At 35.5% G+C, this 20,643-nt stretch overlaps 3 protein-coding genes across 4 annotated transcripts; 1 reads left to right on the top strand and 2 right to left on the bottom strand.

Annotated features, from left to right (window-relative positions):
• The first annotated feature begins 1,496 nt into the window (after positions 1-1,496).
• LOC132065204 (expansin-like A1) lies at positions 1,497-3,522 on the top strand. Its single transcript, XM_059458477.1, has 5 exons — positions 1,497-1,673; positions 1,764-1,873; positions 2,128-2,306; positions 2,794-2,926; positions 3,055-3,522. The coding sequence occupies exons 1-5, from the start codon at positions 1,565-1,567 to the stop codon at positions 3,304-3,306; spliced, it is 783 nt and encodes a 260-aa protein (XP_059314460.1). The 5' UTR covers positions 1,497-1,564; the 3' UTR covers positions 3,307-3,522.
• Positions 3,523-4,967: 1,445 nt separating this feature from the next.
• Positions 4,968-7,501, bottom strand: LOC132065205 (pre-rRNA-processing protein ESF2). The gene is made up of 7 exons (XM_059458478.1): positions 7,142-7,501; positions 6,931-6,994; positions 6,711-6,778; positions 6,154-6,243; positions 5,935-6,065; positions 5,339-5,491; positions 4,968-5,223 (listed from the first exon to the last, which is right to left on the bottom strand). Exons 1-7 carry the CDS (start codon positions 7,386-7,388, stop codon positions 5,206-5,208), a joined length of 771 nt encoding a protein of 256 aa, XP_059314461.1. The 5' UTR covers positions 7,389-7,501; the 3' UTR covers positions 4,968-5,205.
• Positions 7,502-16,617: 9,116 nt separating this feature from the next.
• On the bottom strand, positions 16,618-20,609 carry LOC132065206 (pentatricopeptide repeat-containing protein At4g35850, mitochondrial-like). 2 transcript variants are annotated; one of them, XM_059458480.1, is made up of 6 exons: positions 18,359-18,462; positions 18,144-18,237; positions 17,776-17,841; positions 17,615-17,692; positions 17,406-17,507; positions 16,618-16,972 (listed from the first exon to the last, which is right to left on the bottom strand). In XM_059458480.1, the coding sequence occupies exons 2-6, from the start codon at positions 18,180-18,182 to the stop codon at positions 16,862-16,864; spliced, it is 396 nt and encodes a 131-aa protein (XP_059314463.1). In that variant the 5' UTR covers positions 18,183-18,237; positions 18,359-18,462; the 3' UTR covers positions 16,618-16,861. The 2 variants fall into 2 exon arrangements, with proteins under 2 accessions (XP_059314463.1, XP_059314462.1); XM_059458479.1 differs by lacking the exon at positions 18,359-18,462 and adding an exon at positions 20,369-20,609 and having other exon boundaries at positions 16,619-16,972.
• Between the last annotated feature and the right edge of the window lie 34 nt (positions 20,610-20,643).

The raw sequence follows: 20,643 nt of genomic DNA on the forward strand, positions 1-20,643 counted from the left end.
TGTTCAAAATTGAACACGAAAATCGTTGCATTAAATAAGGCGAGTCACACAATTTTGCATAGTATAAAAGATAATGTCTTTTCATATGCTTGATAACAGAAAATATTGTACGCAACAAGTACACGTTGCGTTAGTAAACCTACAATATATCAATAACTATGTCGCCTCAATTTCAAGTATATTGGGATATGAATTCTCACTTCATGTCACTCTATTTAATTTCATATCAAACGTTGCGCAAGTTTCAACCATATATTTTATATTATATGAGAAATTTGTCATAGTTTAACTAGTTTGGCTATCTCCTTTATTTCGGGCCTGAGATATGCAGTAAAAGCAAGTGACGAAGTTTTTATAAATCTATAATGAATTAAATAAAACTATATTATCCTCACCTATTTAAACTTTTAGATAAACCGCACACATAATTCAATAACTAAAGTGGGTCACTCTAAGGGAAAAAGAAGGGGCAGAAGCAATACGAGTATATGTAAATGCAGACTAAAGAGTGGCGATCAGTGGTTTTCACACCACAGCTGTAAATGTGGCATACGCAGCTGGGTGGCGTCAAGTGTCAACTGTCGACATCGCACTATATATCCTTTCAATCTATTATAAAGGTGTGTTTGGTAGGAAGAAAACGTATTTACCAGGACGAATGATTTCTAAAAAACTAAGTGATTTTCTTATTTATTTTCTAGTGTTTGATCAGGAAGCAGAAAAAATTACTTCATCTGTTCCAACTTATGTGTTATTTTTTACTTTTTGAGATTCAAATTATGTGAACTTTGACCAATATTTTTAAAATAAATTTTCTCATTATATTGACATAGAAAAAGACATCAGAACTTTACGTTTCGTCAAGACTTATAACGTATAGTAAGTTTCGTATAATTTTTGAGTATCTAATTTTAATTTCAAAATATGAATTGATCTAATTCAATTTAACTTCGAAAATTAGTCAAATTGACTCTTGAATCTTGATAATCGAAAAGTGTTACATAAATAGAAACGAAGGTAGTATCCAAAAACCACTTATATATAACCTAGGCAAACGCTATTGGGGTGGGGCAAGTGTCGATAACAAGGTAGGGTTGGACGGAGACAATCAGCGTGAAATGTCATTTATGAAACTTATTTTTTCTACTCCTACCAAAAAAGTAATTTCCTGATTTTCTTTTTTTTTTTTTAAAAAAAAAAAAACTTAATTTTCTAAAGATCATATTCTTTAAAATATCTTGATCAACAAATTATAAAACATTTTAAAAAATATTTTCCTCCATGCCAAACACACCCTAAGTCATTATAATTATTCCTTTGATTTCACCGCGTATTAAACACTATATTCCTTTTCTTCCATCATGTGTTTGCGCTTATTTATTCGTTTAACTTTCCTCTGTTTATGGTAAAAACAATAGAAAGGATAGTTCAGTGCACCAATTAATTAACCCCACTTAACATCTCCACTATCTCAAACTATTATATAAAGGCCTTAGTACTCACCATTTAGTAAGTCAAACATTCAAATCCTTCTTCAAGTGTCCAAAAAAACAAAAACAATATTATGGCTATCATTTTCCTTCTCTTCCTTATTGTCTCCTCTGTTACAGCCTGTGATCGCTGTGTTCATCAATCCAAAGTTGCTTACTTTTCTAGTGCTTCTGCCCTTCAGTGTAAGCCTCTTTTAATTACCTTAATTTTGATCAAAATTAAGTAACATATTCTTTGTTTGTTTATCTAAATTTCATTTCCAATTTTTGCAGCTGGTGCGTGTGGTTATGGAAATTTGGCAATAGGCTTTTATGGGGGCCGCCTTGCTGCTGCTATTCCTAGCCTTCACAAAGATGGTGCTGGTTGTGGTGCTTGTTATCAGGTTAATCCTCCATCATTAACAATTTAATTTCTCATAAAATCGATTAAATTCGAGCTGTAGAAACAGTCTCTTGCAGAATTATAAGGTCAGGCTGCATACAATAGACCCTTGTGGTCCAACCTTTTTCCGGACTCCGCTCATAGTAGGAGCTTAATGCACCGGCCTTTTTTTTTTTTTTTTTTTTTTTGGTAAAATCGATTAAACTACGTTCTTGAAATTGCTAAATATGAATAATATATTTGTTTGAATTGCAGATGAGATGCAAGGACCCAAAAATATGTTCAAAAGAGGGCACAACTGTAATTGTAACTGATCTAAATACCAATAACAAGACTGATTTTGTGATAAGTAGCAGAGCTTTTATGGCTATGGCCAATCCAGGAAAAGCTAAAGACGTTCTCAAATTGGGCATTGCTGACGTGGAATACAAAAGGTTCGTAGTATAAAATAAAAAATAAAAACGCATATTATAAATTAAACCTGATATATTTCAGAATATAATTTCTAAACGTATCATAAGAAAATGGATATGTATGAGTTTCTAAGATAAAAAAAGATAAGAGTATTTTTTTTCGGATAATAATTGTTCTGTTTACTGGAGCCTACGGTACTAACTTTACGGTCCTTGTCTGAATTTGCTTGTCAGCGTACTGTACTAACGTTATATTTGGTGGTTTAGTTGAAACTACCAAAACATAAAAAAAAAACAATTTGTAAAATTTGACATAAAGGAGGCATCTTACATGCCCCACTTGACCAGACATACAGTACTCGTCCATATTAAAACAGTAACGGTGAATTGAACATGTCTAGTTTAATTCAATTAATGATATGTGTATACGTGTTATTGAGTAGATTAATTAAATGGATAAGAGTTTATGATGCAAATACTAATATTGAACTTATTTTGGTGGGGACAGAGTTCCTTGTGATTACAAAGGCAAGAATTTGGCTATTCGAGTAGAAGAATCAAGCCAGAAACCACATTATCTAGCAATTAGCTTCTTGTACCAAGGTGGTCAAACTGAAATTGTTGGTGTTGATGTAGCTCAGGTAAAAATCCACCCACCCACCTCCCCCCCTCCCTCAACAACCAATTCCATCTCGATATTGTCTTTTGATGAGTAAATTTGGACGGATCAAAATGGGTCGAATCAATTAATCTGTTAATATGTTAATAGGTTGGATCGTCGAGCTGGAACTTCATGACCCGAAACCACGGAGCAATTTGGGACACAAGCAGAGTGCCAAGTGGGGCATTGCAATTTAGGTTTGTGGTGACAGCAGGGTATGATGGCAAATGGAATTGGGCAAAATCAGTGTTGCCAGCAAATTGGAAAAATGGAGAGATTTATGACAGTGGACTTCAGATTACTGACATTGCTCAAGAGGGTTGTTTTCCATGTGATGATGGAAACTGGAAACTTCATTAGTTTTTTTCTTCTTAACTGTAACAATCCGTGTGAATACACGTACTAAAATCACAAAGAATATATAATAATATTGTAGATTGATGCAGTTTGAGTAGACATATAGAGATATTTAAATTCTTAGACGATTTCCGATTCTTTCTTCTTTTTAAGTCATATTAATATTGTAACGTTAAAGTTATCCTTCTTATTTATATAACAGCACATTCTTTCGGCCAACCACAACATTGATTAATGATATGTCTTTCTTTCAGTGCATTTATCATGCAGTTTATTAACAGTGCCAAGTTTGATCTCATTGGTTAGTTAGACTTGATCAAATATTAATTTAAGAAAATACCTACTTAGATATCTTAATATAGATACATCTTCAACTAAGTGCGCAATTTAAGACCATAATAATACCAAGTACCTTGTTAGTATTCTTTTGCTGTAGATGAATAATTTATATAGATTAAACATATAAAGACTATATTAAGGAGATACCGATGTGTGAAAAATAAAAATGAAAAAGAGAACAAAGAATATAACCCACATGGGGTGCAATTTCTAGCCACTCGCATCTTTAATTTTTGTCCCTCAAATTTGAAATCTTTTACTTTTTCCCTTCTCTAAAAACCCCTTGGTTTCGGATTTGAACCCCTGCTCAGTTAAAATTTTTTTAAAAAAATTGCAAGGTAGAGCTTGGATTTGCAAGGCAGAATTTTACCTTCAAAACTCTGTCTTATTTTGCCTCAAAATTTTGCTTTAAGGTAGAATTTTACCTTCAGGCCAAAATTCGGAGCTATTCTTGCTTCAATACCTCTGCCTATCATTGGAGCTTTATATTGCGACCTATCATTGGAGCTTTATATTTGATTTACTACAATTCTGCAACCTGAACAGCTATAGGACTAAGTTTATACTAGGTGTCTCAACCTTAAGGAAGAATTTTGCATGCAAAACTTTGCCTTGCGAATTTAAACATCTACCTTGTGAAATTTCTTTTTTTTTTTTTTTTTTTACTGAACTGAGATTCAATCCTAGAACCTCGGGGTATCAGGCGAAGGATAAAAATTAAAGATCACGAATTTGAAGGACAAAAATTAAAGACCACCCCAAAAGAAGGGAAATCCGCGCAAAAAAAAAGTCTAGGAATCCTTGCATGTCTTCTTAAATAACTTTAACATGTACTATTAGAAGCCCAAATTCCTAAGGTGATTATGTAGCAGAAAATTTTGCTCGTAATCCCTTATAGGGACACATGTTAGAAAATAACTCTTGCTATTTCTAAATGCAATTTATGAAACTATTAGATTACGGTTTAAAGATTTCTTTTAAGTAAATTGAAATTCACATGAGAAAGGTAGACCACAATCTAAAATTTTGTAATAAACATTAGATGACGTTCTAATGTTTTATCAATCCCAAAAGCTATATTTGCACAACTTTTAAAAATAAAAACAAAATCTGAACGATGACCTTAAAAAGGAACATCTGCGCAAATCATCTTATAGTACTTAACTTTGGGCCATAGTTCAACAAGGGCTGATGATTTTTTAATGTAAAAAACTGCTTGGACAGGTTAAGTTTGGGTCATAACGCATCATTCCTCGGAGATTGCACAATCGTATAGTTCTTAGCAGTAAGTTGTTAGCTACTATGATTCATACACAGTGATTCCATGAGAAATACAGTAATTCATTTAAATTTAGATAAGTTGATTTATCTATTAAAACAACAAAAATAATTAATATGACATCTACAATCAACCGCTAATAAAGATAAAATTTTGCTCGAGGTTCACTTATAATTCCAACATCCAATAACAGCCAAGATGTAGGCGACAAAATTTAAAGTGTAGTTGGAAAAAAAATTAGCAAGCACACTTTCTGAAATGTTTTGCACTCTCGTACCCCCTTATCATTGACCGCCAAATACCTGTAAAAAATGAAGAGCAGCCTCCATCAGAACATTAGCAAGTCTTTCCCCCCCCCCCCCTCCCTCCCCCCCTTTTTAGAAGAAATGGAGGTGAATGGGTGAAAAGGGAACTTACTCCGGCTAAAACGTCCTTAGACAGCTTAGGCTTGATTTTTCCAGCTTCATCTGCCACAGGTTTTTTCTGGGAAAATTGTCGTATCACCTTTGGCGCAAACTGTTCACTTGGGAAATCAGAAATTACCCCAGATTCCTGTTGCACCTTTTGCTTCTGAAAAGATAGAACAATTAAAATGTACAGGATTATATTACACGGTTCTGAAAGATATATTGCATAAGGTAAGATGAAACTGAGTGATCGAATACCTAAACTAAAACTGAACATAGGGCTATAATACATTACACCAAGTAATAATAATTCGGGGCGAGGAAAAGAGGGCATCTCAATTTACCCCTTTATTTTGCACAGAAGTAACATCTTTAATTTTTTTAGTTTTGCTAAAAGAGACTTTTTCTAACATCAATTGATATATTAACAATATACATCAGAAGTTATCAATGAAAAAATAAAGCTGTCTCATGTTATTTCTACTATTTAAAGAATGAAAACTCAAAAAGGAGATGATAAATAAGAAACTCAATCGAGGGAGGAACAAAACTGCTGCTTAACAACTATTTCCACGTTAAAGAATCCATTAAAAATGGATCACTGACCTTCTTCATTCGTTCTTCAATAGAACTTAAAGCGCGAGATTTATCAACTTGTGTAAGGTAGAAATCACGCTCCCTCTTAGCAGCAGAAAGCTCCAAAGCTAGCTTCTGCTCACGAACTGCGTGCCTTTGTGCTGCAAAATGTTTGTAAAGAATCAATTAAGCTGTGAATGGAGACTGAAGAATGTAACATTACCCAATAAATTGAAAATAACAGCGTACCAATTTCATCAGTAACATCATCCCATTTGATTTTAGACAAGTATTTGACATTCCAAATGTCATAATAGAATGATGACCTTTTCCTTCCACCTATACAACCAAAAATTTGACAATAGAGTCAATAACCTCTCAACGTCACTGCAAATGTAAGAAAAAGAAGTTTTTTTGTTTTTTGTTTTTGTTTTGATGAAGTAGAAAAAGAAGAAGTTGAAAGCTGAATCTGAAGAATACAAACAATGATAGTCATTATGTTACTATTGTTGTGACACAAATGGTATAATGCAGCATAACCATGTTCGTCTACCCGTAATAGAAGCCAAAATTTTGGCTAGTATCTGAATTATTGGTGTTTCCCCTAAAATATGTGTAACAAGCAGAATAACTAGTCAACTGAAAAAGAAAATAGAAACACTTGCCAAACTTGCTGCAAGATGCTATGATGGTACCCTATGAACCAAAAAGCTGGAAAGCTATGTAAATAGCCTGAATGTCTTAATAGAATTCCTTAAACTGGAAAAGAAAGAAAAGAGAGGCATTTCCAAAGAAAAATATGTTACCCATCTGTTGACCATTTAACATATTTGCGACTCTCTTGGCAACACTCTTCTTCGTAAATTCAATCCATCTACAGATATAGATGACAGTTTAATTATTTTCGGTAACAAATGTCATAATCTTGCAGATGCAAGATGCAGAATTCATCATTGCAAATTTGTAATGAAGGATAAATAACAGATAAATCTGATTTTAGTTCACAGAAACCAAAGTAAAGCATACCCTTCTGAAAATGCTTGCCCTCGGAACCCACCTGCCCGTTTCCGATTCATTTGAGCAGCAGCAGCTGTATGGAAGCAAATTAACAAACAAACTAAGCTGAGGAGGAGGGAAAACATGCTGCATAGTGAAGCATCTAACCAATATCTCTGAAGATGTTGATCAAATGAAAAGTAGTGAAGATATAAGAGCATAAATAAGGAACTCAACAAACCTTCAGGTACAAGATATATTCTCTGAATTTCTCCAAACTGAGAAAGAACCTGTCGAAGTTTCACGTGGTCCATACGAGGTGGTACTCTACTTACGTGACAAACTCCATGTTTTTCCACCTTCACACCTTCTTTAAAAGACTTTTTCTTCTTTTTAACTTTTCGCACCTCTGTTTTAGCTTCATCTCCCCTCTGTTCTTCTCCACGTGCTGTACTTATTTCCTCAATTTCCAAATCTTTCTCACCCATCTAATGAAAATGATACCGCTGAAGGAGAATACCAGCTCTGTGTAACAGATAAATCTTCTGCTATAGTGGAATTTGTCCGCTAAAGCTACAAGAATAATTTGCAATATTTTTTTTAGCAAACATAAATTAGGACAGTAGATCCCCACTCCCCACCCCGCCCCCCAGGACAGTTGAAAGATTGGAAACCACCTTCACGTACTAAGTGGGCGTTTGGACATAAGAATGTTTTCAAGTTGAAAATGGTATTTGGAAATTGGAGTTGTGTTTGGACATGAATACAATTGGAGTTGTTATTGAGTTTTGTGAGTGATTTGGAGTGAAAATTGTGAAAACAGCTTTTTGGAATTTTTCAAAATTGGGAAATCCTGGAATATTCAAGTTGAATTCCGCAAAATTGTAACAATTCTATGTCCAAACGGTTTTCCGGAATAATTTTCCAGAAAAGAGTGAAAACTATCCATGGCCAGATGGGCACTAATATTAGGACTCACCAAATACTCAGTGGCTCAGAAGAACAAAATAAACAACAATAGGAAAGTTCATCATATTGTATGTTGTTTTGGTTACTAATAACTATCAAAAAAAGAAAACAAGTTGCTCTCATTCATTCGTCGAAAGCATTTTACAACAGTTGCGTGTCGAGAAGCTTTATTTGGTTTAACAACAAATTGAGACATCACGGGATTTCAATCTTAAATTTAAACACGAAAGCTGAAAAAAAAAAAAAAAAAAAAAAAGATAAATACATAATACAAGGAGTAGCAAAATAACCATGGTGATGGAAAACATTAAGTTATTAGAGATATCAAACGATTAAAACATAAAATTGGATAGTTAGAAGGATTTAGTAACTGTTTTCAACTATCTGTGCAAATTCATCCAAATAACTAAAAAAGAATACAATGATAAAATTAACGATTTCGAGGTAGTAGTAACATTAAAAGCAGCAAACAGAAAGAGCATCGAAAAATGGAAGGTGAGGGTATAGCCTATATACATGGAATGGAAGTTGGAGCAAAAACAAAAGCATTAAAAATCAATAACGAGTAAAAAAGAGAACATACAATTGAATTTCGCCGGAGAGGAAGATGGCGGAGAAGCAACCGCGGGGCTAGTCCAAGTGGTGTGATGGAACTCTCTGGAATACTTTCAATTAAAACTCACAAATCCCAAGTATTAACCTCAAGAACTAGAACTAATTTGGGCTTATATCAATTTGAAGTTAAAAGGGCCCAACTTACCAAAACAATAGGCCCAATATGGTAAAATTTTGGATTTTTTTAATTTTTTTTTTTTTTTTGGCACGGATTGTGATTCAAAGGAGCTGGTCTTTTAAATATTGCCCTTTGCTTAAAAATGTGGCCGAAAATATCCTGAGTTTGGATTCAAAACCCCACACAATAAAAAAAAATAAAAAAAATCACAAGGCAAGGTTTCGTGAAAATTCTGCTTTATAAGGCAGAACTTGCCTTAAGGCAAAAGTTTGTCTTGCGAAATTTTGCAAGCCATATCTTTTTTTTTTTTTTACCTCTACTCAGATTCTACAAAAGTTTGTCTAAATCCTTAAGGTCTAACTTTTTTTGTGAGAATAAGCCCTAATTTTCTTCTTAAATTTTATCTTTAAAATATTTTTTATTTTTTGTTCTAATTCGAACCCAAAACTTCCGAATATTTTAGGCGAAGGATTAAAGACCACCCCCGAATAAGAGAAACTGTACAAATTGCCCATTTTGGAATCTTCGTTTTCAAAGCATTCGAAGCTGTGACAAAGAAAGAGACTAAAAAACAAGAAATTTCAAAGGCGAGATACTGTGATTTGTGAGCGATGAGCATAGAGACGAGATAGTATCTGATTTTTTCCCTAACAAAACAATTTAAATCATTTTCAGCGACAGAAGTAGCGGTATCAAAATTTTCGTATATTCTTAGCGCGAATAATCTATCGCTAAGTTTGTCACTAATATTTAATTAAAATGAAGGTGCCTAAATTTAGCACCGGATATTATTTTCTATTACTATATTAGATACTACTTTTATTGCTTATTTGCAACGGGATTATAATTTCCTGGCTAATCCGTCATTTCCTAGCCGTGAAAAATAGAGTCCCGAAAAGAGATAAAAAATCATTTATAAACTAAAAGGCGGCAAAAATTTTACATATTAAGGGGGGGGTATAAGTGGCTGATCCACGTTATACCCCCAATTTTTTTTTTTCAATGTCGATAAGTTGAACCTAAATAAAAAAAAAAAAAATATTTTTTTAGTAAAGCGGATCCCTCCACATTTTACAAATATATAATTGTCAAACGCCGGGGATCCCTCCCAGACATTTTCATTCAGGTGTTGCCCTAAATAAATCATCTTCTCTTCCTCCTTCCGCCTCTCTTCCTCCATCTTCAACTTACGTAAAATTTTGATCTCCTTACTCCTTTTCCTTCTCCTCCATTTATTTTCTTTAAAACCTTCATGTTACTGGAGTCTAATTTTTGGAGTAACTTGTTCATCCTTATCTTTTGTTGCTATCTAAATTAAGGTATTTTTTCTAACTCATATAATTGTATATTTCTAGTAGATGTAGAATATTTATTTGTCTTATATATCTTAGTTGTTATTTTTTATTTATGTTATTTTAATACGTATAAGATATATGTTTGTCTTATTTGTGTTATTTTAATTTGACCTTAAGATATGATTGTTAGAAGCATTATTATATAAAAGGTCGATTTGTTTAGTAGCACTTTTGAAAAAATTTGTTGTTATGTTATTATTATTTTTGTGGATTGGTATATAAAATTTGGCCGATTTGGTGACACTCTTATACGATAATACATGTGTTTCCTTTTCAATGGTGTTGAATACTTATTTTCTCCAATTAAAAATTAGTGCGCTTAGATATTTACATAAGAGCTTTAGGAAGGTCTACTCTAAGTGGCTAACATTATGAACGGTCCAACATTATTTTTGTGGATTGTTATACCTTTAATGTGATATTTATATAGTCAGAAAAGTGAAATTTAATTGATGCCTCAGTAGCCCAAAATAAAGATACTTAAAATATCATGATAATGCTTTATTATATGGGACCTAGTCTAAGTGGGTGGATAATTATTTTGTCTATACCTTATAGGCATTAATGTGGTTCGCTATCGGTGGTTTTAAATAAGGCGAATGGAAGTCGACTTTATCTAACTTGAGGTGCATATTTGTTACGCTAAAATTGGAATAATAATTTTTTTTAATAGTAAATTACTCCAAATAGCTTGCTCGGACTTTAATTTTTTTTTTTTTTTTTTTTTTTTTTTATCTAAGGTATGGAAGCACGGGTATGCGTACATCGGGGCCGGGGCAGTGTATGATGTATTAACACTCGGGGAGAAGCATCGATCGCTTTGTGTGGGATGGTGCCTTGACGGGGAACGCGAGCATGCCTATTTCCACGCCGCGCGGATACCGAATTTTGGAAGCACGTGATGCGTCATCCTTTGCATCCTCGCATCCTTGACTACTTTGGCTTTGTGTGGATTTAGGGGAGTAGTAGAGGTAGGATGTGTATCATATGATTGGGCGGTCATCACGCACTTATAGAGAGATGGCGTCCGAGACGCACACATTTCATCCGCGTACGGGTGAGGCGACCATCACATTACAAGATATTGAGATCATGTTTGGCATGGTTGTTGATGGTAATCCTTGAAAGATATTAATGCTAGAAATATAGATATTGTTGGGTGGCAACAATTAATCTATGAGCTTATTGGTTGGTACCCGATGCGGATTGTTTTAATGGTGTTAGTAGGTTAGAACTAAATAAATTAATTGAATATGTTAGAGGCTTAGATGACATTACAGATCAAACCCCAGAAATTGTTGTGCAACAGCGGGTTAGGTTGTACTTGCTATGGCTTTGTGGCGGCACGATATTTTCGGATAAGTCCGGTGACTTACTTAATTTAGACTATTTGCTTGACATGCGTGACCTTAGAGCAATGAGTGGACAAGCTTGGGGGGAGCGGCCGCATTGTCATATTTGTATATTTGTTTATGCCGCGCTTCGTTGAAAAGCCAAGGATGTGTGTGGATTCATTTCCTTATTGCAGGTACGTGACCTTAATTTTATTTGGTTGTCCTATTTGGTAGTTATAAGGTTTTTATGTATTTATTTTAAATTTTTAATATAGGTTTGGGCTTGGGAGCGAATTATACCGATGCAGCCACCACCCAGGGCCCTTCAGCCACACACGCCTCTTGCACGAAAGTGGACTCATCGTAAAGCTCGCGAAAATGAGGCACGTGTTGTGCTACCCATATGTAGGGATGTATTGGACAACCTAACGACGATCGTGTATTTTATCATAATTATGGTTGTTAATGGCGTTTTGATATAATTGTTACGCTTATGTGTAATTTATTTATTTTATTATCATGTAATTTTATGTTCTTTTCTATCGTAGTTTGTGTGACAACCTTATTCACCATCATTAATGGACTCCCGAGTCTTTGTCGGCGTGGTCAAGATATTTGGATGGCGCAGGTTCCCCTTATTTGTGGGATCTATCGAGAGTGGCACATGCCAGACCGCGTTCTCAGACAGTTCGGTAGGAAGCAACATATTCCTGGACCATGTGCTGAGATTGATCCTTCTCATTACAAACGTGACAAACGGTATGCTATAACAGTGGAGGTTCAACAAAATTTTGCACACACAGAGCTTTTGTGGGAAAATCGTGGACAAAGGGCAATTCTGGCCGAGTATGAAACTGAAGACCCAGAGTCATTATCGTGATTATTTTTATTGGTATCGACGTCACTCGCGCACTTTTATAGGAAATCCTGCGCATAATGTGTCTAGAGGATACCAACACATGGCAGGCAGGCATGAGGCACTGGTACGTACATTACATTCCATTAGATGTTTGATGTCTTTATAGGTGTCTTAGACCACTATCAAATCTTGTTATTTAATTTTTTTTTTTTTTTTAGGCTTTAGGACATCAAGAATCGTACAGGTTGGCTCGGCAATCCGTTTTGTTGCAAAACGTTGGCTCGCCTACGTTTTGTAACAATTCATTTTATTGAACTTGGCCTACCAACGCAAAGAATAATTGATTCTTGAAATTTTTTTACGCAGAGAATCCTTGCGAGTCGTCAAATCACGCATAATTTGTAAAAGCAAAATAGTATTGGCAATTTGTAAAATTTTTATTGTTAAGGCGCAGAATGCATGCAGTCGTCAAATCTGCCATGCAATCGTCAAATCAAGCATGCATTCGTAAAATCAAACAGTAAATATATTTTTTCAACATAAGCATTATCACAATCAAAGGTCCGTGAATCATTTGTTTTATATACACTTTTCTTGCATTCACCAATAATTTTTACATTTGTATTCGCATTTCTCTCTGAATTCTCCACTTCTTCCTTGCATTCTCCACTTTTCTTAAACATTTGTATTCCGTTGAAAATAATATGGGAAAATTATGTAAGAGTTAACTTATATTGGGGTGGTGAAGTTGTGTACGAAGATGGTTGATGAAAGATAACGAAATCGTGCGGCCGTACAAAGGTTTCCAATTTCCCTCAAATACGATCGTCTACAACGTGTTTTGAAGCAAAATGGCCATAATCGATCCTAACCTTTCGGTGGTTATCACTGGACGATATCCAACATCAATTACGGTTGGGGATTTCCATTTACGAGGAAACTCTTATTTCGGACGATGACTCCTTATAGTTATTTTTTGAAGTCCCGCAATATTTAGCAATCATATCGCATAGCGACACTTGACATGTGCAATCATGAACGCTCTACTAATATCAAGCACCCACCGACGATGAGTTTGATATTCGGATACTACGTATCTTCCCGCTATGAATATTAAAGAGGCACACCAACAACAAACAATGATAGAGTTGGTAACCAATCACATAACTTTGGTTCGACTACGTAGCCGTGATATTCCCGGACCGAGTAGTTCGTCGCATTCAAGTGAATTAGGTGGCGGGAGTATAGTTCGATATCGCCCTACTCAAGTAGAGTCATTTACGTAAAAGGTAAATATAACGATGTTTTTTTCGCTTAAACTAGGAGACTTCTAACTAGTTATTTCGAGATTTGAACCCTTGAATTTTTCTATGTTTGTAGGTGTAACGATTTTTGGAAGAAAATCCCGTATTAACTCAGCCACACAAATTGTTAGCAATAATGACGTAGCTAATGATCACTCCTAAGAGTCGATAGTGATATCCCATTAGATCACACGTTAATCAGTACGATGATCACTCATCCGATGATGATGGTCATTCTTATGAAGACATCGCTCGTTGATGGTAACGTTAGCTACCATTCTAATGCGATTCCGTATTTGGATAACAATATTAAGGTCTCTGATGATTTCTTTCATGAGAGATGAGCCGGTCAAGCCCGATCTCGCACCGTGGATTGTAAAAACCGAATTTATTGATGTGTTAGTACGGTGGCGACGAATATTCTTTTTATTTGTTGGCCCATTTTTACTGGGTTGATAATTTTCCTTGTATTGCAATTAGGTATGTTATTTCACACGTATGAAATGAAAGGCGCAAGTAGAGACAATATTGTCCGAAAGCAAAAGAAAGAGTTCATTTGTGATCGGTCAAAGGTAAATTTTGGAGGGTTATTTGCAAGCGTCATATGTGGGATGTGAGTGGATGATCCGTTTTAGAGAAATTTCAAGTGGTATGTGGAAGGCAAAAGCGGATCTCCACCACGCTTGTCTCACTTGATGATTGCGAAAGGATCATTTCAATTTGAACGGTCGCCTAATTCTTACTACGTTGATACCATATATTATGGTCGATCCATACACGTATTAAGTCGGTTTGTGAAAATAAAAGGATTGCATTTGTTTACTCCTAGTTATAGAAAAGCACAAAAGGGGCGTAAGAAAGCTATTGAAATGGTATTTGGTGATTTTGAAACCTCTTTCAAGACATTGCCCCGATACACGCCTTAAAATATTTCAACCTGGGACCGTTGTTGAGTGGGAGCACGAATCAACTACAATGCAAGGTGAACACATCTTCAAGTTTCTTTTCGGGCTTATAAACCAAGCATCGATGGATTCAAAAGCCACAGCTCCGTATCTCAATAGCCGTACTCATCCGTACGGTAAGTATGAGATAAACCGCTAATTGTCATTGTTGGAATTGATGCGAACAATAACATTTTTCCATTTGCATATGCTATTGTTGACGTGAGAGCTTTGAGTCTTGACGTGGTTCCTCGTGTTATCGTGGAGACATATTGTTCGTGAGAGACAAGGAATTGGACTTATTCGACCGCCAATCAGTGGCATCTTCGCAATGTGTCCAAACATGATTGGTTACAACCACCATCCACATACCATAGGTTTTGCGTTCGGCAGAAAAGCAATTTCAATAAAAAGTTCCTCAACAAAGTGACCTTGAGAACCTAATGTGGTTGGCGGCTACAGAGCACCGTGGAAGAAGAAATATAAACGGAGGATTTGGAACAAATCAAACAATGTCACCTCAGCAGATTCGTGGTTAAAATCTCTTGGAGGAGAATGGACATTGCATAAGGACAACGGTCATAGGTGGGGGGCTATGACAACGAATGTCTCCGAGTCTTACAACGGTTTATCAAGAAAGCTCGTGACCGCCACATCGCTCATGGTCCGTTATACGTTTAAAAATTTTGTTGATCGGTTTGTCGAGAGAAGCACCCTTGCTGATTTGTTGATTGCGGATAAAAAAGTTTGTGCTACATTGTTGAAAAAGAAGTTTGATGAATACGTGGGAGAGGTCCCTAAAGCATACCGACATGCGGCAATACAATGCAATCAAGGGGTCTTTGAGATTCGACATTTTTGACACGACGCAGAAGGGCGGAAATATCCATAAAGTCTCCGCCGAAGTGGAAAAAAGTGTTCGTGTGGAAATGGAGAAACTACCATATGCCATGTTCACATGCAATTAAATTTTGTGATATCCGCGGAATTCAACCAAAGGACTATGTTAGCAAGTACTACTGATTGCAGCAGGTTTTACAAGCAAACGTACAAAGAGAAATTTTTCACCGTTCAGTGATGAGGCATATTGGCCACCTTCTCCTTCGGACTTAATTGCAAACACCGAATACGAGCGAACTTCAGAACGTGACTACAACTAGAAGGAGGAATGAAATGGATATAGCTCTTTTTCTTTCGTATGGCTAGAAAGCGTAGTACGCAAGCAAACAAAGCTACAACAAGAATCGCCGCCCTACCGTAACCGTAGTTATTGTTGTTAGTTTTTTATGTTTTTTCTTAACTTGTACAATTGTTGTTTCCTTATGTAATCTTCCAAGAATATATAACATGTCTTGTGCCGTTTAATAGTTATCATGTAATTTAACATTTATTACTTAGTTAATGTGTGACGTTTATTTAACTTATATTTTATTTTTTATTTCTGTTTGCATATATAACACATATTTAATTATTATATGTGTTAAAATATTTATTGGAGGTATTCACTAAAATTAACTATATGCTTTAAAAATTAAAAAAATCAATTATTTTTTTTATTAAAACATAGCCGAATATGATTTAAATAGAGGTACGTCAAACAAAACCCTAAACCGTGCGTGAAAAAATTAATGATTTGTAAAACGTGGATCCCTCCACGTTTTACAAATATAATTTGTAAAACATGGATCCCTCCACGTTTTACTAAATTTTTTTTTTATTTCGGTTCAAGATTCCGGCAGTTGAAAAAAATTTTTGGGGTATAACGGGATCACCCGACGTTATACCCTTTGGTATGTAAAATTTTTGCCACCCCTTTTATTTACCGCTGTATTTTTATATAATTTTGGCTCCGGACCCTGAAAAATAGTCTGTCGCTAATATCGATCGCAATTTTCCTATTTTAGTATCTGTAGCGATGAGAGTTCCTATAATGAAACAAACGTGTGAAGAAATATATTATGAGAAAGTAGAAGTCCCACTTATTTTAACAGGTATATTTTAAAAAATTGCTTCATATGGGACTTACACCTCATTTGTTTTTATAAAAATTAAAATGTCTGAATCCGAATATTAAGACAAAATGTCTAAATCTGAATACTCATCAAGAATTTGTATTAAGATCTGAATACTAAATAATTAAGAGAGTTTGTTTTCTCAACATCTAAATGTATAGATTTTGTACTTTATTTAAATTTTAAAAAATCATATATAAAATACTAGTGAAAGACTTGGTGTTTATACATCCTCTAAGCATTAGGTAGTCAAGAAAAAGCGTGACTAGCAGGTCGCGAGTAAATCCTATTATCTCCGCAACAATGTCAATAAATCTATGTATCTGCCCGACTCGGGTACATGACCAAATAGGCCAAATTATGGAATAACAGGAAAAGGCAGACATTCTAGGGTACAAAAGAACCCAATGGTTCAGGGCGATGTAGCTGCTGCATGGCTTCAATTCTCTGTCTACGGTCGTCCAGCTCCCATACCAGCTCCCCCACCAAACCTCTGTCTCAGATTATTGTAGGTTCGAGTAACAAGTTGCAGTCTTGGATCATCAGCTGGTATCTCCCGAACCTGAGATGCATAGAAATTTACCAAATATTATGACCGCGTAATCAGAAGGAAAATGCCGTATTTCCAGATGCATCGAGGCTGGAGAAGTTATTATTCCTGAATAACCACAAAATAATGGTGGACCAGAGCTTACAGGTTTTGCACCATCCTATATCAACCTTTCGACAAAATCAAATTGCAAGAATGTAAGTACTTGCAGTTCACTGCTGATCCAGACTACCATAAGACATGAATATACTTGGGCATGGATGTTAGACTTGGTTGGACAAGATACTTTGAAAGTTTGGTTGTCAATTGCAAGAGCAGCCAAGAACTTTGTCTATAGCATCTAAGAGCTGCTTGCAATCTACAAACCTTAGCATTATCTGCTAATTGCCCTTTCCAAGCATGATGGAAGAACCAATGAATCTGTCAGCAAGTAAAGAAAACTCACCTTCAACCCATCATGATATGCTTGAACAGCAGGAAATGTAGGTGTAATTTTACGAGCTTGCATCATGTCCCATATCAGATTCGCAGTAGTATATCCACCAGTCTGCAAACAATAAAAACACATTAAATAACTCGACGTTATGTGATGAGGAAAGAGAAACGTAAGCCAAAGCTAAGGGCTAAAACTTCCTCCTTTTTCAGTTTTCCCACCTTTTCACCCGCAGCAACAAGAAGGAGATCACTTCCCATTTTGGGACTCAGGAAGAAGTTCCTGGAGTTCATATTGACCTGCACAAGTAAGAAACTTTATCAAGTGGAATCCACTCAGACATAATGAGAAATTGCTATTGCACGGTCAAATACCACCATACCAGTGTATCTTGAGCGAGTTGCATCCCTTCAGGAGTGTAACCGACCATTGCTCCCTCAACAAGTGTCTACAGCCAAATAAAAGTTGAGAAATGAGAATCAATTAGGAGAAGTTTCCTACTCTAATTACTTTAAATATTTTTATAAGCTCATTTAAATTGGCTCTCTGAATCATGGCAGAAAATACACTTAAAAAGACCATGCATGAGTTCTTTATCCCGAAAAAAAAGACCATGCATGAGTTAAGATGACAGCTACAGAAAGATATACTAGAGTACAAATTCCTTTATATGGTGGTGTTATGTTGTGATAGAACGCCAACTTTCTGGGCTGAGACTATATTGCAGCTTAACTGTATTTTGGAACTAACCACATATAATTCAATCATAGGTGGTTTTCCCGAACTCATGTAGTCCTCAAAAATTTTCCGACCACGTTGTAGGTCCCCAGAATGAAGATAACACCTGCACAGACACAGAATCAAACACATGGAGGCGAATCAAAGAAATGAAATATAGACTCTTCTTCATTCAAAAAAAAATAAAAAAATATAGACTATGAAAAATTATGTAAGACCTGAAATACCATTGATTTCGGTAATTTTTCAGTAAATTGTGTTTCTTGGATTATGCACCCAGATTCCCCGAATACATGGGATACATAACGGATTAGTAATAATGCTAGTCAGAATGCATCTTTAACCAATGATGAAAGGAACATCTAGTGAACATAGTTTAATGTTTAGCACTCAACTGGAGATTTAAAAATAACAGTACAAGGACTCAAGGAGTCATGATAGAGCTGCAGATTTGACAGTAGCTTAATGCTATGTTCTAGGAGTAAAACACAGATTACATATTTAAATGACATCAAGCAAGCCACACTGGGCGGCGAAGACAGCACACTGCGATGGTTGGATAAGGTTATTCCAGTAAAAAGAATGAACGGAGTCACACATGAACAACGCAAAATAAACTAAATATAACCTGGCATGAAATTATAGACTGCCTTGAAGCCAGGCCACTAGTCCAATGCTTCCAAGTAGACTAACAGTCGTTACTTAGTTAACAGGCTCATACATGTGGCCCAACCCTCTTTATAGGAATTCGAAAGATGATCACGAATCCAAAGCAACCTCTAAGACAGTGTTGGATTGCCTTTATATTACGAATTTTTTTGGCTAAAATAGCTTTTAAGCTCTTTTGTGATGTTTGGGAAATGTAAAAAGTGCTTCTACGCACTTACTTGAGGCCAAAGAGTACAAAAATAAGCTAAAAGCTAAAAGTTGGGTATCCCAACTTATGGTTTTTAGCTTTTACCTTATAAGCTACTTAAAAAAAAAAGCCAATCCAAACACCCTCTAAATCAAATATTTCAGCAAGATGAAAAGCAGACATACTTCCTTAAAAATGGGAAGACAATATATTCAGACGGCCAGACCAAGTGCATTCAATGGATAGAATATAATAAAGAGGCATGAAAATAAAAGGCCAAACTTGGACACTAGAAGGAACAAAGGGAGGAGATTTTTGTTTGATCCTGTACTACCAAAAGTTGTTAGGACGGTTATTTAAAAACTTATGCTAAAAAATAAAGTTGCAGGAAGAAAAGTAATGATGAGAAGTATCTTTTGCTATTAGCATCATCCTGATGCTCATTAATGATATCATTTTACTTCATCACAAAAAGCAATGGCGGGGGATAAATATATTTCACTCATTTGCTTGGATATAAAGCTGGAGGCTACAGCCTACATGAGTTTTTTTCAATCATTCCTAGAGGGAGTGGAACGGAGGACCAAACAACAGGAGAGGAGGAATGTTAAAGTTAAAGTGAATCAATTATGCCCCCAGTCGCTTCCCCTTCTCCTCCCCACTTCTTGAGCCAACAGTGTTTACTTGGTGCTTGACCAGGAAGTAAATACAAATTATGGATAAGTTTCCTGAAAAATACTTAAGCCATCATAACACGTGTTTTCGAACACCTCTTTTCCTTTCATCAAGAGCTGCTTTCTACATCATTATCTCTTGGTATAGGTGTTTACACTTACCTAGAGATATTGAAAGAGGAAAAGGAAATACTACAGATTAAAAGTTGGTCGTTTCAACTTTCATCTCGATTTGCTTGAAGGTCTTAGATCAAAAGCTCACTGTCCAAGGACATTTCCGGAGAGCCATTTCATTGCAAAGGATTTCTGAATGGTGCTGCTTGTTTGCAGAGTTTGCTCTTTTTGTAGAAATAAAATATATGCTTTTATAGAAGACTAACATATGAAGCTTAAGCCTCCCTTGAAGGAAACTAAAAAAGCTATAGAGTTATCACCACAGAGCCTGATCAGACTAGGACCACCCTGTCTCATCCAATGTCAAGAAACTTTTAGTCTGAACACAACATCTCTGTCAACCAACTCTGACAAAACTCATGGCGCGATTACATTATGTATGACTTAGTAATTTAATGCTGTGATTTCAAGTTGCTTAAATACTTTCTTAAGTTCTAATCTCTCCTCTATACGGATTGTGAGCTTCACAAGACTCCAACCGTTTTAACCAACTTATAGAGCTACACAGTTGAAAGGAGGATCTAATACAATACCTCATGGTTTGCATCAAAATGAACACATCAGGCGTTTTACCGTCCTTGCTAAGCATCTCAAGAAGTGCATCGATCGACTGCCATGAAGAAGAAACATAAGATCAAACTGAGAATTGTCAAATTATTAAGGTCGAGCATGTTCTTTTTTTTTTGGATAAGGTAAAGGCTTTTTTTACTATTAATGTACCAAGATGGTACAGAAACAGTACATGACTAAGCATCCTCCCAAGACATAGAAAGGGAAATTGTCACTTTCGTAAGGATCCTGATGTAAC

Source organism: Lycium ferocissimum, chromosome 7, assembly GCF_029784015.1.
Source record: "Lycium ferocissimum isolate CSIRO_LF1 chromosome 7, AGI_CSIRO_Lferr_CH_V1, whole genome shotgun sequence".
NCBI lineage: Eukaryota > Viridiplantae > Streptophyta > Magnoliopsida > Solanales > Solanaceae > Lycium > Lycium ferocissimum.